Source organism: Erpetoichthys calabaricus, chromosome 14 (assembly GCF_900747795.2).
Source record: "Erpetoichthys calabaricus chromosome 14, fErpCal1.3, whole genome shotgun sequence".
Classification (NCBI taxonomy): domain Eukaryota; kingdom Metazoa; phylum Chordata; class Cladistia; order Polypteriformes; family Polypteridae; genus Erpetoichthys; species Erpetoichthys calabaricus.
In genome coordinates, this window is record NC_041407.2 from 80905766 (window position 1) to 80923134 (window position 17369).

General features: G+C 37.4%; 1 protein-coding gene across 6 annotated transcripts in view; it reads right to left on the minus strand.

Annotated features, from left to right (window-relative positions):
- epb41a (erythrocyte membrane protein band 4.1a) overlaps nucleotides 1-17369 on the minus strand; it is a 181378-nt gene that overhangs the window by 93624 nt on the left and 70385 nt on the right. For all 6 annotated transcript variants that reach the window (XR_007933468.1, XM_051918993.1, XM_051918994.1 and 3 more), the window contains exon 2: nucleotides 778-1258. Coding sequence is in view for 5 of the 6 variants with exons in the window: in XM_051918993.1 (XP_051774953.1) it covers nucleotides 778-1251 (474 nt within the window). In the remaining variant the exon portion in view is untranslated. The remainder of the gene's footprint in view (nucleotides 1-777; nucleotides 1259-17369) is intronic.

Here is a 17369-nt window from a genome sequence, read left to right on the forward strand (position 1 = left end):
AACTGAATTGTTATATTCTAACTATTTATTGTCCCTCTGATTACAGAATATTCTCAGTAATCTGCCTTGCTGTAGGTAAGGCATGGATGGCACATGATTTCAAATCGTGCCTTAACGTGCTCAGTTGCATGTGCAGAGGCATACGTTTAGAACGTACTGAATGTGAAGTAAAGCATAATGAAATAATTCATCCTTAGGTATAGAAACAATTGAAGTTTTTAACAAAAAGAAACATTTTTCCTTTTTTTTTAACCTTTTATTCTGTGTGTGTAACAACTTTTCTCTATTATTGTATGGACAGTTTGCTTGAATTTTAACTAAACCTTTTTAAAACATATATATTATATATACTGTAAATAAATAGTCTCTGGCCTACAAATGTATCCATTGTTACAGACATTCATAAAATAACTTTGTATGCAACTCAAAACTTAAAATGAAAATGTCCATTACTGGAGAAATGGCATACAATATTTACAAAAGATAGACAGGTAGATGAAGTTAAAAATAGAGGAAGAGAGCAAAATATCATTAAGTTTAAAGTGGGATTAGTGCCATATTAGCCCCCACTGCAAGACAGTAATCTTCTCAGTGCTATTTTTACAAACATTTCGAGTAATTTGTCATTTGTTTTCTCTCTTCTCATGTTAAAAAGTAGAGATCTAAAAATAAATTAGCACAATTAGAACAGTGATATCCATACACATTATCCATATTAACACAAATATGCCAAAGAATAATTAAAAAAAAATAAAGTCCAGAAGAAGAAAATCATACCTGAGTTTCTGCACTGCTCAATGAATGCAGATCTAGTGCTGGGTCTCCCTCAGTTCTGAGTTCAGGTTCTGCATCAGCAATGGGGGCTTTCAGCAAAACTTCCACCTCCTGGATTTCAGGGTCCACTAATATTTCATTGTTTTCTTTAGTCTTACTGCCCTCTTTCTCAGAATCTACTCCCTCTCCTTCAGAACACTGTGAGCGGCGTTTCAGAAAAGAGGAGAACAGTCGTGAGAGTCCTCGGCCAGCTGAAGACCTGTTACGAGGCTTGAACTGCTCTTCTGTGGAACAACCAGAGGTTTCAGCAGGTGGCTTTTCTTGGGTCTGTGGTTCCTCTTTAGCACCACCGTCTGGGATTTCTTGCAATTCTGTGATTTCAGAGTCTTGTGCTGGTGGGGGACGGTTATCTTTTTCTGCTTTATTTGATTTTTGTTGGCTTTCCTTCTCGCCTACTGAACTTGCCTCTGTAGTCATGTTTTACCTAAAGCAACAAAAAAGCCAATGTGTAAGAAAAAAAGAAAAAAACATTGTAATAGACACCCCAATACATAGCATTGGATAAAAAAGGGTTAACTGAACAAAAGATTCAGTGGTTTAAATAAATCTGTATTAGAATAAAATTAAAGCTAATATGTCCTTCCCGATCCGTGTACTTTTTGGTATTTGAAATTTCATTTTAGAAGCAAAAATGGAAAAACAAAAATGAAAGGAATTTTCAGATTTTGATTTTTGATCAAAGAATAAAATGAGGGAAAATAAGGTATTTTTTAATTCTGTGGTAACAAAAAAAATTGCATACTTTTCTCGATTTATTTGTGATTCAAATAATGAAAGTGTTATAGCTCAAAAACAACAAAACAGACGCATTTTCGTTGTCTGAAACCGGATGTCGTATATTTCTTCTGCGCAATTTTTGACGACACGTGCGAACAGTCCGCCTCCTCCTCACAACACATCCACCGACGGCCTTGAAGTTACACTGCATGGCATCAGCAGAGGATGGACCATCACGTTGTTTTTCGGAACAGTAAAACAGTGACACTCCGGGACGAGGACATGACTGCAGAAAAACAGAGTCGCATCTTTCAGGTAAAAAATACAAGCTTTGCAAACTTTGCTTCATTGATGTGGCAGTTCTTTTATGAACGTTATTGTTATTACTTACTGTGAAACAGCTAACATTTGGTGATTTCATTTACTACACACACTAAGTCTGGCAATTTTTACAGTGCTAGCATTCTGAATGTGTGTAATAGTGTGAATTGTTGCTCATTGACAAGTGTAACACATGTTAAGAAAACTTTCTGTAAATCATGTTGCTCTCCTAACGCGTTACACCTGTGTGCACGGTTATACTCGAAACGATTACTAGCATAGTAGCCGGTAAAAGTCAATGAGCAACAATTCAAAATGCTAGCACTATAAAAATTGCCAGACTTAGTGTTAGTAAATGAAATCACCAAATGTTAGCTGTTTCACAGTAAGTAATAACAATAACATTCATAAAATAACTGCTACATCAATGAAGCAAAGTTTGCAAAGCTTGTATTTTTACCTGAAAGATGTGACTCAGTTTTTCTGGAGTCACGTCCTCATCCCGGAGTGAACATTGAAATGTTCTTTTAATGTTCTGAAAAACAACGTAATGGCCCATCCTCTGCTGATGCCATGCAGTGTAACTTCAAGGCCGTCGGTCGATGTGTTTTGAGGAGGAGGACTGTTCACGCGTGTCGTCAAAAATCGCGTAGAAGAAGTATACGACATCCAGTGCCAGACAATGAAAATGCGTCTGTTTTGTTGTTTTTGAGCTATAACACTTTCATTATTTGAATCACAAATAAATCGAGAAAAGTATGTGTAATTTTAAGTTTATGACTGCTATTTGTTAACACAGAATTAAAAAATACCTTATTTTCCCTCATTTTATTTTATGATCAAAAATCAAAATCTGAAAATTCCTTTTATTTTTGCTTCTAAAATGAAATTTCAAATACCAAAAAGTACACGGACCCTTCCCAGAATCTGATTTAAATAGTTAATTTTGTTTGAAAAAGTATATGTGCATCAAAAATGATGTGCAGATTTCTTGAACTAATGCAAAATGTTTACTGCATTAGAATTTTATAGACTGTTCACAGTGTCGCATGTTGGTATTTATTTAAGCTTCTTAGAAGTGCATTTTATTCCAAAAAAACATGTAAAAAGAGTTTTTTTTCCCCCATATAAAATGACATTTTTTTTAAATCTCAAAAGTATAATGATACAAATAATAGCAGTAATGATAAATAATATGAAATGAACAATAATAACAAAAATAATAATAACAGTAATAATGATGCCAAAACAGGTTTTCGCAGCCCAAGTAACGCTTGGATCTAATGCTAAAGAGGTTAAACTCATTTACATTTTTTTTTTTTTTAAATCATTAGCAATAAGTACCCATACTAATATGATAAGCTTATTTACATCATTTTGCCTATGATAGTAATTATGTTTAAGCACATTATCTGTACCATTTCATTGGGTAATAATAGCTAAAAGGTCAAAGAAAGTAAGGTAAGACTTTGATTTTCCCAGAAAAGCATTTCATGTTGAAATAGTGTACTTATAGTTATCTATTTGCATAAAAAGGGCATAGGAAATGTGAAATATAATAAGTCCTATCAAAAAAGTTAATGTTTTAATCATGTTGTTTTTTTTCCACTCCCATACTTATTATTTTGACACCTTTAACTATAAACCTAACTGTTCTAGATTGTAGTAATTCCTTCTGATCACTGAAACCATTGTCACAAAGCTTGTGAGGAAAGTTAGTCTTCATCTTTGAAAACAAAAAAAAAATATATATTTTTTAACAATACACATCACATTCAAACACTCAAAAAGGCAGAGACTTAGTAAGTTAACAGGCCTTGAGACACCAGGACCAAGCTGAGCAGATGCACCGTAACTAGAAATTAGGCAATGCAAAACAACTGTGAAGACTGTTCTTGAGCCAGAAAGCCAGCTAAAATGTCAATATACAGCTGATCATTTTCTTTGTCTTTGTCTGCACCACACTTTTCTTTTGTTACTGTATTTGCAGTCAAGCGTGAAAAACCACAGCTAAGAGCCAGGCCATGTGTGGGACTATCAGTCATGTTCCCCCTAGGTTAGCATGCAATTCAAGGAACTGAACATGAAAAGCTGGGGTTTAATTATTATATAGTGAAACATGTGCAATAACCAAGCAGATATCTAAATCTGACTATTAGCCGGGAAGGTGGATCTAATGGGGCTTTTGTGTCTCATTTCCCAGGGGCTGTGACACAGCATAACAGTCCTCAAACACCAATAAATCTGTTTGATGAATACGAAGCAGAACAATATACTAAAGCATGGCATTAAATTAACAAGGCTGATGCTGTGGCAATCCTTAGATGTTATTTTAAGTAAAGCCAAAATGTTCTTCAGTTTTCCAAACATATCAGAGGAATTCATTAGAGTTATAGAGGCTTACTATTTTAAGTATTGTTGCATGTTTTTCTCCCATTGTAATATGTTAATTAAAAAAATATTAAAAAGTAAACTAAGAAAGGTAAATACAAGTAAATATTCACAGACATAAGTGTATTCCGCTCTTTTTTTTTTTTTAAACAAATATCAGACTTCTTTTACTTGGGATCAACTAAGAATGAAATACACCCATCTGAATACAAAATAGTATATTTATTCCCAATACTGCTATACATTACAGCATTTATGGTACTTCAAAATAACATGGAAAAGATGGGTAAATATTTTGTGATGCTGGACAGTGTTGACCAGGAAGTGGCTTGTAGTAAAAGTAAATCAGATGCTTATCCAAGTGCCATGCGTGAAAGAGATATCCAGGACACAATCAATTAAACATTATTGTGAATTCTCATTTTATTTTATTTTTTTATTTTATTGAAATCACACAAATAGGTGCATTTTTACAAAAATAGGATCAAAAACAAATCATCCCCCACTCCTAAGTGAATTCTCATTTTAGGAGGAAACCTACATTGAGTAGTGAGAAAAGTGCTATATAAATGCAAAGAATTATTATTACATAACATTTTTAGAAATTAGGTATGCTGGTTGAAAGCTTCCAGCATAAATGTTAAATGGCTAACATTTAAAAAATTTATTTATGAAGCTAACAAGGGTAAAATTAGTTAAAAAAAAAAAATACAATTTTAAGCTGATATTAAAAATGATTTAACACAACAGTAAAAATGGTAAAGAGCACTGAAGAATCAAGACTATGAGGAAAGAATGAGGGACGTATATATGACATAGTTGAGACAGGCGGCCAAGAGGACAAATTGCATTTCTTGTAATCTCACTGATCCTAACCAAAATAATAATGCCTTAACATTGTTCTCCCCAGAAATTCTTTCCAGCTGGGTGGCATGAAAAAGTAGTCGGGTAGGGCGGGACGGGGAAATTAAATGTGCACTATTTTTATTAGTTAACTATTATTAATTATTTTCCAATGCTCAATATGACTTCCTTTTTTAAGCTTTGACACTTGTGCCAGAATATTTTTATTAAATTTAAGAAGTATCCAATTCAGGATCCTGCAACTCTAACAAAAATTTTAAATAACAATTGTTATGACATAAACCAAGAGGCACAAGTATTATCACTGTCAGGAAGAAAAGTGAAAACAACGGAAAAAAAAAAGTATGGGAAACCTAATGAAGAAAAATTTTAAAATATTCTTCAAAGCCAACTTGCATGTGCAGAAGGTGTCTTCAGTTAAATATTTATTTTTCTTTTCTTCCTAGAGGCCCAGTTGTCTGCAGCTTTCCCATAATCAAAATCCCCAGGATCTGGGCACTCCAAGGAGATCAGCATGAGATTCTTTAGCATGCTTTGATTCATGCGATTTCTCAAACATGTCTTGATCCTTTTAAGGGCAGAAACCCCCCTTTCAAATTCAGCTGTGCTCACTGGGATCACTAGCCCAATATGAGCTAGTCTGGCTAAATTTGGAAACGACTGTGAGCTCTGATGTTGTCATTTTTAGTAAAATCTGTTTTGGACTGAAGTCTTTGTATGACTTACTTCTGATCATTTTTGACGCAACTGTCCATTCCTGCCTGCTACTTTCATATTTTAAAATTGGAGGGCTACCATTTTTGGAGTAATGATTGAAAATAATTTCAGTAGACTCACTTGAATTGCGAGTTTCTGCATTGAAAACTTTTGAAAAGCTGGAAATAATTGGCATGTCAGGGAATCTTGCATCTAGGTGCTTGACAACTGTCTCTAGGTATTTGATATAAATTGCAGTTTTGAATGACATTACATCCCTCTGTGTATAAACAATTTCGGAGATCTGACCATTCTTCTGTCAGACAATGATGAAGGCTTTGAAAATATCTCCCAGGAGTGTCTTTCAACTCCATGATGGACAATTTTGTGGCTAGCAAAATTGGCTCAATTTCGGTAAGATTGACATTTTGCCTTAGCCATGCCTTAAATAAGATGGACAACAAAGGCAATACGTCTGAAAGCATCATCAGAGAGGAAACAAAATTGTACGGTTTAATACATCTGCTTAACCCTTCAGCTGTGACGTCTTTTCGTTCAGTGGCTTCTCTTTCCAGCGCAGCTATGACACTCATAATACACTGTCATAGTGTCACTGGCCATTTTCAGCTTAATCTGGGAAATGTTCAGAATATTTTGAATTTCCGTTAAACCAGCCATCCTAATTGAAGAATTTTGGAAGAAATAGAATAGCTGCCTTAAGATGTCGTTCAGTTTTGTTAAATAAGGTACAGCAGCTGCTGCTTGGGCACTTGCAAGGGCCAATCGGTGGTTTACACAGTGGCAGTTGACCAAGTGTCCAGATGTTTTATCTTTAAGCAGTTTTGCCACACCTTTGTTTCCCAATCATAACAGCCACTCAATCTGACCTAGTCCAACCAGATTAGCAGTTTTGAAGCCTAGATTGTCAATAGCCTCACTCAGTGTGTTGGTTATAGTCTGCTTTGCCATCAATTATATTGCGGGTTGATACAAAACTAATTATGACCTCTTTAGTGACCTGGCAAACATATTTAATGTAAATAATTAATTGTTTTACAACTGAGATGTCTGTGGTTTCATCACACAGAACACTGAAAAAATTTTCAGCGTGTATATTTTTCAGCATGTTAGACTTTATTTCTGATGCTAAGACATCCAGCAGCTCTTGCATTATTCTTTCAGAGGTGTAATGTGCACTTCTACCAACATTGAGATGTTGTAAAAAGGAACAACCCATTTCTTTGCAGTGTTCCAACAGCTTTTCAAACAACGTTGTATGTGGCAACTCATTTTTTGCCAACCAATGCAAGGATCTTAAAGCTCCCACAAAGGCATCTCTCCAAGTTATTTAACACAGATACAGATCGTTCAATTTGACCGATTCCAGTTTGCTCTAGTACATGCTTTCCTAAAAGGTCAGCAGAAGACTCAATGTGCATTTTACTTTCTTCATGGACCAGCAAGCTTTCTTTTCAAATTCTTGTGCATGGCATGTTTACCCAAGGTAACTTCCTCCTTGGGGGGTGTTTGTTTGAATATTTTATGCACAGTGAGCAGCACATACCATTTTCTTTGACCATTAGCCAATCAAAATCTTTAAACCATTGTTTGTTTATGCCAGATAAGCACTGCTTAGGATTTATCAATTGGCAGAGTGTGTGCTGAAGAGATTTCCCCTGATGGACCAGCCTCTGCAATGTCTGTCTGAAATTGCCACATCAGGAGTTGACACTGCACCTTCATTAGTTTGTGGCGTCTCAGGACACTGTGTGTTGCACGGGTTTCTGCACACTTTTTGCAATATGGACGCAGATCCAAATATGAGCAAATATATGAATGGCAGATGGGGTCACTTTAACAGGAACCACAGTGAGTGCTACGAGGATTTTTGAACACAGAACACACCTAATGCTTAAACAACTGTATATATATATATATATATTGGTTTGCTATGTACTGAACAAGAAGAGAGCAGTTGTACGCTTAGCAGCACTACACAGACTGCACTGACACTGAGAACAGAGACGTCACTTCCTGACGCTCTTTTTCTGATATCTGACAGGCTGGTTCCACTTGTCTTTTTTTTATTTTATCAGTCCTCCTGTCGCCCGCCCACCTCCACATCCTCTTTGCTTGTGAAATGCAGCTCCGCTCTCGCTATTAACATGTACAGCCCCCTCTCGCCCGCCCGCCCACCTCTCCATACTCCTTGCTACTGTATTAAGCTGCTCTGCCCCCGTTATTACCATGTACAGTCCCCTCTCGAAAGCCCACCTCCCCATACTCTTTGCTTGTGAACTCTGCTCCACCTCGTCCCCACTATTAACTTGTTCAGCATCGAGGGATCGGTAACATCCTGCCCTGTGCCTCTCCCCTTGCCACATGCGATCCTGCTTCTAAAATATTTGCCAACCAGCTCGCTCGTCCCTTGCCATCTCTGCAGATCATTAGATCTCCCTGTGCCTGTAGATCTGCGGCTGTCATATTTAGTTGAGCGCCCGGCTGTCATCTCACATGAAAGACGCTAGGGAGAACACTGCCTTAAAATAAAAAGTCCTGCACTAGAGACGGACTACAAGTCATTCAGATCTATGGTCAGGCTCCATTTAAGATAACACAATGATGCCCAAAACCACTAAGCATGCAGGACCAGAACTTTTGTGGCTGTGAACTAATGATATGTACTAGCATAAGGTTAACCTCTAAACCTCTTTTGACAGATTGAGAAGTCTCCATTTCATCCTGATAAAAGGGTAATAGCAAATCATTTTACTAGTCCATACATACACGTATTTCAGAGTATATATACCATGAATGTTTGTGTTCAGCTTTGTGTTGTACTGTCACATAATTAATTTAGGATATTGACTTCCTATCCGTTAGATAACCAACATTTCTTTCTGTGATTAGATGTGGCAAAGTTTGCCTTTACACTGTACTAGCTCAGTGAAATGCCAATTAAGTAAAACGGGTACAACCGTAACTTCATCTGTTTTGATCACATTGAGCATTTATAAACCTCTGTTCACTGGTCTTTCTTCGTGGTTCGGATATTCTAGCCCTTAAATCTGTCTTTCTTTGTGGATCTTGTTGCCTTTGTTCATGGGACATTCCAGCCCTATATATATATATATATATATATATATATATATATATATATATATATATATATATATAGAGAGAGAGAGAGAGAGAGAGAGAGAGAGAGAGAGAGAGAGAGAGAGAGAGAGAGAGAGAGAGAGAGAGAGAGAGAGAGAGAGAGAGAGAGAGAGAGAGAGAGAGAGAGAGAGAGAGAGAGATAGATGTTGCTGTTAAGATGTGATTGGGAAATACAATTTTAACTTGTATGCCAAAAGGTACCAAAGAAGTATTTTTCAAAAAAAAAAAAAAAAAAAAAAACAAAAGGTTTATTCTATACCTTCATTAAAATGAATGGTTTCATGAGTAAAATTTACATTTACCTAGAACTTGAAAAAACAAAATTCTGTAAACATCAAGGCAATAAAACTCGATGGCTCAACAATCTATTAAAAATATAGACATTTTTCTTAATGTAAGTGATCAAAAAGCAGGATCCTTAACACAGTTTACAAGTTATACCAGATAAGCATAGACTAGAAATGGTTAATGCTATAAACAATCCAAGAGCATGCAACATAGAAAATGAAAATAAGGTCAATGTTGACTGGTGAAAAGCATAAGTAACTAAAAATGTGTTTTGTAAACATATATAAGATGCTTCTTCCTACTCATATAAGAAAATTTATCATAAACTGAATAATGTACTAGTGAGACCAGAAAAGTGTCCATGCGGAAAATTTGTTCCCTTTATAATCATAAAAATGTTGGACACTTGAACATTTTAAAACATTCCTAAAACTCTTGACATTATTTAGGGCAACAGATAAGACTGGAACATAATGTGATGAAAGGGAGAAATATAGTAGAAATAAGCATGATCTGAGAACAGCCTCTCTGGGGCTCATGTCTGACACATCTGTTACACAAGACCTGCTTCTCTTCAGTACAGACCCTCATTAGTGTCTCTGAGGATAACCTGAATTCAACCAGCTGAAAGACAAAAATGGCAGGGGGAGAATTCACTTTCTCATCAGCTAAACAATCTCTCTCTTGTCTCTGCTTCAACTTGGAAAATGCACTAAATCTCATCATTTCATTATAACCAGGGAGACTCTATAATGAGCACTGAAAAATATTGGGGAGTGCTTCAAGTAACGCACAATATTTGTTGGTTAACAAATTATCCATAAAATGCAATAATTAGAAGATCTGTGTTGAATGAATTAAAGGAAACACAGAAGATTAACATATGTCACAATACAAAGTGGTAGCGCTGCTCCCTGTGTTGGTTTTGCATGTTCTCCCCATGTCTGCGTGGGTTTCCTCCGGGTGCTCCGGTTTCCTCTCACAGTCTAAAGGCATGCAGGTTGCCGATCCTAAATTGTCCCTAGTGTGTGCTTGGTGTGTGGGTGTGTGTGTGCCCTGCCCGGGGTTTTTTCCTGCCTTGTGCCCTGTGTTGGCTGGGATTGGCTCCAGCAGACCCCCTGTGACCCTGTAGTTAGGATATAGCGGGTAGGATAATGGATGAATGGATGGATGGACAATACAAAGTGGCACTTGTGACAGGTTTATAAGATAACAGTTTGACCTACTGAAGTAAAGAACTTCTAAGCTGTACAGCAAATACAAGCCATCCAGTTTTAAAGATATTCTATTCTATGTGGACTCCCACCCCCCACCCCCAAAAAAGTGAGGCTTAGATGGATCAAATCAACAAACATAAAGGTAATCAAATAAGATACTACAACAGAAAGAAAGCTTTTACTAAAAAGACCATTGCATAAAATTGAAAAAGCAAAATAATATTACAGTAACTTGGGTGAATTAAACAATACAAAAAAGTTTGTTACAACATACTAATTAATCACAATTTTACGGCATGAGGCACCAATAGATGTGCATTTGCAATTTATTTTATACTCTAATACCTGTACAGTGTGTTCAAAAGTTTGTCCATTATAAACAACTGACTTATTTTATATTCAATCTTAACGAATACTTCTTTTACAAACAATTTTCAGGAGATGTTAAAATTTGCTGAGCGTTGCCAGTAGTCTTTTCCTGTCTAGTAGCAAGGGACAAATGTTGCTTAAATCAGAAATAGGTTTATCCAGTAACTACAAATTACAAAGGGAAATGCCCAATTCCAATTAAGCATGGAGGATTTAGGAATTTAGTTTTTTTTTTTTTTTTTCATTTTTGATAATATTATTGAATTATTAATTTTATTTATATTTATTTTGAAAGGCAAATTATGCAGATCTTTCGAAACTTAATAGGCCTCAGGAAAAAAGATGTAATTTATTTTTACATGCAGTAAAAATAAGTCAATATTTTAAAAGTCATAAAAATGACAGAATAGAAGGAACAATGGAGGACCTGATCGTAATACAGGTACTTGTCGACTTACGACCGCGATTGGTTCCGACTGACTGGTTGTAAGTCGATCTGGACGTAAGTCGGCCTATGTTAATTTAAGGTAAGAATATTAGAATGGGTAATAATATTGTAATCATCTTAAAGTAATATTTTATCAACATTTTCTTACTTTCTAAGACAAACACAGCATACTACAGTACAATTTGTTTAATATGTGGAAAACGTACAAAACAAGAAATACTGTACTGTACATTTAATTCCTGGCACCACTGGTGCTTGGCTGCGGGTTGTCGATATCGCCTTCATCAGATCAGGCGAGGCTGCGGACGGGGTGATGGGAGGAGTTGCTCTTTTCATAAACATAGTGAGCTTCGTCTGAATTGTTTGTTTTTTTATTCTCTTCATAAATTTCGCAATAAGGACGAAATGTGTTGCGTGCCATCCGTTCAATCCTCGCAAATCGTTCAATATTTGGGTCCATTTTTTCAAAATGAGCGAGGAGTTTATTCAGTAGATAAATCTTCTGACAATCCCTTTGTGGTGAACATTCTTTGTGGCACCTCCTCCTCTTCGTCTTACTCCAATTCTCTTGTTTCTTCTTCCAATTCTATCAGCTCTTCATTCATTAGTTCACCTGATTCCCGGTCTAGCAACTCCTCGACATCTTCCATTTCACATTCCAATGAAAGGTCTTTTGACAGTTTCACTATTTCTTCACGAATCTCATCAAGTTCTTGTTCACTGTTAAATCCAGCAAAAGTATTTACATAACGCTTAACACACTTCTTCCATATGCCATTCATACACTGTGAGTCGACATTTCTTGCGGGGAGGGCTTCTGTTTTCTCTGATCTGAGTTCACCTCTGTTATAGCGCGTCTTTATTTGAAAAGAGCAGTGTCAGATCGGGGCGAGCGTGAACGCTAACTTTGACAAGCACTATAAATTTACAATGGTTGTTACAGACGTAAATCAAATGTATGTTTTTATTGTATAATATTAACAACAACAGCAGCTCTCTACTCAAAGCGGTAAACTCGAGAAGCTGCTAGCATCGAACCCAGAAGCTCTTGATTGGGAGTCAGCAGTTGTGTGTGGGAACTGTTAACATTTGAATGTGATGATTGTATATAAAACTTGTGCACGAACGAGACTGGGATAACTGTGGATGTGGATGTGAGTGGTGTGTGTGACTGAGAATGACTGGTGTGAAGCCTGAAGTCCAAATATCAAATAAACACTTTCACAAGTACAAGTATAACAGAACAAGTGCGCTTTTATTCAAGAAGAAAAAAGAAAGCAGGTTGCGGTAAGCAGTTGATGCGACTGCTTGCGTAGTGCAATCCTAAGAACTGCCCAATCAAGAGCTTCTGGGTTTGATGCTGGCAGCTTCTCAAGTTTGCCGTTTTGAGTAGAAAGCTGCTATTAGTGTTAATATTATAGGGTTATATGTTAGGGTTATATTATTATCGAAAATTGCCAAAACAACAAGACACAAACACACGTGGGGCAACACTGCTGCGTATATTTTTACTGCTGCGTAGCGAGACTTGAGAGTGCGGGAAACTGGCGCTGCCAACAGCTGGCAGGGGAAACAGTCAAACGCGTCGTAAAGTCGAACAGTCGTAACTTGCATAGGTCGTATGTCGACGAGTACCTGTATATCTAAAAACCTACATACATGTAAAATTATATAAAATAGTACAAGGCAATTTGGATGTGTACCAGATAATAAATGTTAAAGTGGTATTTGCTTGGAAGGGTGATGGACATTCAGACAAGTGACAACTAAGGCAAAGGCATTTATGTATTTTTCTGGCTGCAGCCAACAGTATATTTATAAAAAAAAAAGTGTGTTTTCAATTTACTCTTATTGAGCAAATTATTAGTAACACCTGGACAACTTCTTATCCATGCTATTATTTAATCAGCCATTCATGGGAAACAGCACAATGCATGAAATACTGCAGGTATAGATCAGAAGCTTCAGTTAATGTTCACATCAAACATAAGAATGGGAAAAAATGTGATCTTTGTAATGGCAACCGTATTTATGCACGGTGGACGCACAGAAGCGCATGCGCACTGCGCCGTGGCACCCCAGAACCAAACCCAGCGGCTTCCCAGAGTCAGTAGGTGGCGCCCAAACTACTAAACGACAGTTTAATTTATGCACGGCGGACGCACTGAAGTGCATGCGCACTGTGCTGCGGCGCCCCAGAACCAAACCCAGCGGCTTCCCAGAGTCAGTAGGTGGCGCCCAAACAACACAACCTGTAAACTAAACTTGCTCTAATCCACTGTGCCAGCAGTCTTTGTGGCATGTTTGAATCACATAACAGTAATTCAGTAACAGAGAAACAAAAACGAGACCGCATGGATAAAAACAATAAACAGAGGCTCCTACAACATGCCTCACAAACACCAGAAGCAAAGAAGTCACGGCTCCAAAACGAAACACAAAACCGAGCCCGTATGGATGAAAACAATGAACGAAGGCGCCTACAACGCGCTTCTGAAACACTACATGCAAGAGAAGCACGGATCCAAAAAGAAACTGCAGAAGGGCTACACGGTGTTGTCAAAAAGGTCAGGTTAAGCTGCCTCCTTTGAATAAGTAAAAGCTTTATGGAATGCATTCGATCCTACAATAGTTCATTTGCCTTTGCATCTACTGGGGTAAATATCAAGCCACCACCTGGGAATGGCCCATACTGCTTTCGCATGTGTGGACAAATACTGCATCGGATTGGAACAGCACCCTGAGCCAAATCACCACCGCAAATGTGCCCAAATGTACGTGTTAGATCTAGATGACGCAGTTTATCAACGAATGAACCTCCCTAAAAACAAGCAATGCACAGAGCTAATAATGAGAAACGTAGCTGAAGTCATAAACAATCACCCATTAGCAAACTCTATAAAAATGCTACGAGGTTGAAAAAGAAGCCAATACAAAAGCAGGGGCGGACGGTGTGGCACCAACTAAAATTGCCGTAGTGCTAATAAAGGACAAAGAACAGGATCCGAGACGATACAATGTTCCCATCGCTAATGAAGTGGCAATTGTGTCTCAAAGTAAAGATGGTGAGCCTCCGTTTCACCACAAAAAGAAGCCGCTTTAGTACTGTTTATTTAATTAATTGAACTTTCCCAGGACGCACCCACCCTCCATGATATTTCATCCCTCCAAGTATCGACCTCAACGATTTGTAATATAAAACCGAGCCCGTAGTTCCCAGAGTCAGTGCGTGGCGCCCAAACACCACAACCTGTAAACTACACCTGCTCTAATCCACTGTGCCAGCAGTCAGTGTGTGTAAGTTGGAGTATGCTTCCTAACAGTAAACGACTTCTAACTAACGACACAGCCACAGAACAACAAAGACGAGACCGCATGGATAAAAACAATACACGAAGGCTCCTACGACGCGCTTCAAACACACCAGAAGCAAAGACGTCACGGCTCCACAATGAAAGAGCTCAACTAACGGAAACAGAACCAGATGAGTCACAACTCCAAAAAGTAACCGCTTTAGTACAAATATGTTTTTTTAATTTAATGAACTTTCCCAGGACGCACCCACCCTCCATAATATTTCATCCCTCCAAATATCGGAGTGAAGAGAAAGTCATTGCCATTCTTGGATTTGCGATTCTTTCGAGAATCGCGGGCTTGCTGGTGATTATTAGAACCAGGCAGGCTGTTCGGAGTGTTTCTGTAACTGCTGATCTCCTGGAATTTCCATGCATACAAATATCTTTGGTTTACTCAGAAGGGTGCAAAAACAATAAAACATTCAATGAGCAGCAGTTATGCAGACAGAAACATGCACCATGTCAGATGGCAAAAGTCATCTCAAACTAGTTTCATTAATATGACAATGAGTTCAGTGTTCTTCATAGTCACCAGAAGTGAATCCAATAGAACATCATTGGGATGTGGTAGGACAGGAGATTCACAGCATGAATGTGCAGCTGACATATCTGCAAAAATTGTGCAATTTAATCATGTCAACAAAGACCAGAACCTCAAATTAATGTTTCAAACACCTTGTGGAATCCATGGCAAGAAGAATTACAGCTGTTTTGAGGGCAAAAGGAGATCCTAGTCAGGATTAGTATAGTTTTTCTTATAAGTTAGGATAAATGTACAAATTAAGAGTCACATTATAAAATAATAAAAAGCTGACTTTATATTCAGTACTAATTGCAATATCACCATAATGAGGCAAAAATAAAATACATACATGTATATTTAAGCAAAAATACAAAATTTACTTTAATGTCTCTCTTACACCTTGTATAATTCTGTATTAATATTTCTGGATGAGGGTCATGATAGTGACCAACTTAGCTGATCAAAGCAGACCTGTCCTAGTTCTAACACCAGTCTCCTTCTCTTTATGGGGAATTCCAAAGATGCACCCCGACCAACTTCAAGCTGAATTGCTTCCAGTGTGTTCAGGGTCTACTTCCGAGATTCTGCCTACTGGGCAGTGTAAGATAATAAATATTAATAATAATTCTTTACATTTATATAGCGCTTTTCTCACTACTCAAAGTGCTCTCCACACAGGGAGGAAATGGGAAGCAAACCCACAATCTTCTTACTGCAAAGCAGCAGCACTACCACTGTGTCACCTGTGAGGGGAAGATACATATCGAGAGACAGACATACAGAGGAATATTCACAAGTTGTCAACACTTTTCAAATGGGTTCTCTTGATCTGTACGTGTCATGGCTGTATTCCAAAAATACTCTTGGAATTTTCAAACTACTTACTGTGTAATGGAGGGGGAGTTTAACTTAACAATCCTGTGTAGGAACCAAAATCTGGTCACAAATAAAATCATTCTGCTTTTTGTCTGGAGTTCATGAGGATGGTGATATAGATTAACTAGTTACCTAAAGCACTGCCCAATGAAGTCTCTCTTATGAAATCAAATGATATGCAGATATCCCATGCTATTTTACAAGTCTTCCACTCGATAGCCCGTGGTGCAATAGAAAATGCGAATAGCATTGGCGATAGTAACCAGACAACTATGTACACACACCTTATGCTTTAAACTTCAAATCTGGAGTGTTCTATAAATGTACTTTTGTGCTGGATGCATAACTCACTAGCTAGGCTTCCCTGGATGGCTACACAAGTCTGACACTACTAATAATTTACAATTAAGAGTTTCAGTGGCTTTTATATCTGGATCACCGGGGCCTAACAAAATGCAAACAAAGTCAATCAAAAAAGACAAAATTCAAAACCAATCAGAAAACTAGCATCAAAAGCATTTATTAAGAGTAATTCAGAACACCTTCATTTTCCTCCCATCTTAACCTTGTCTCCAAGAGAAGCCACGTGTTAGAACAGGAGTTGTTACTTTTATGTAATTTTCTTGTCATCTATCATGGTAAAAACTAGTTTAGCTTCAAATGTGAATGTCACACAGAATACACATTCATTTAACACTAGAATTACCAGAGCCTACGAAAAAACTCGCAGATCCAGCCCACCTTAAATCGCTTCTTAAAACCGTTCTCACCTCTCTGCCAGCGTCTTTTGTCATCTAAATGTACTGATAAAGACATGCTGCCAGCAGCCGGCTATTCCATCCCCCCACCGACTTAGAACGTAAACGAACTTCTCCCAGCTCATGCCTTGATTGATTATCTGGGAGTGAGTGGAGTTTTAGAATGGAAATAATAAATCGCTATTTGGAACACACGCATTTCATGTGTGTTGCGTTTCTGCAGTAATCTGTGTAAACACATTTTTAAAACAGAAACGTTTTTTATATTCTAGTAACAAATGACAAAATGTAGGCATAAACTATATAATGTATGAAGCCTGAAGTCCAAATATCAAAGAAACACTTTCACTTTAGGTACAGAAAAAAAAGCCGCCGCCAAAAAAAGCTGCCTTAGTGTGGGACATTGACACCTATTTACTATGATTGCCGCCGTGGCGCAACAGTATCAGTTGCTGCCTGGCAATCAGAAGGTCATGAGTTCGATCCTGCATGACTCCCTTATGAGAAGTGAAGTGTTCTTATTTTTACTATTTTAGAATAAAAAGATACATT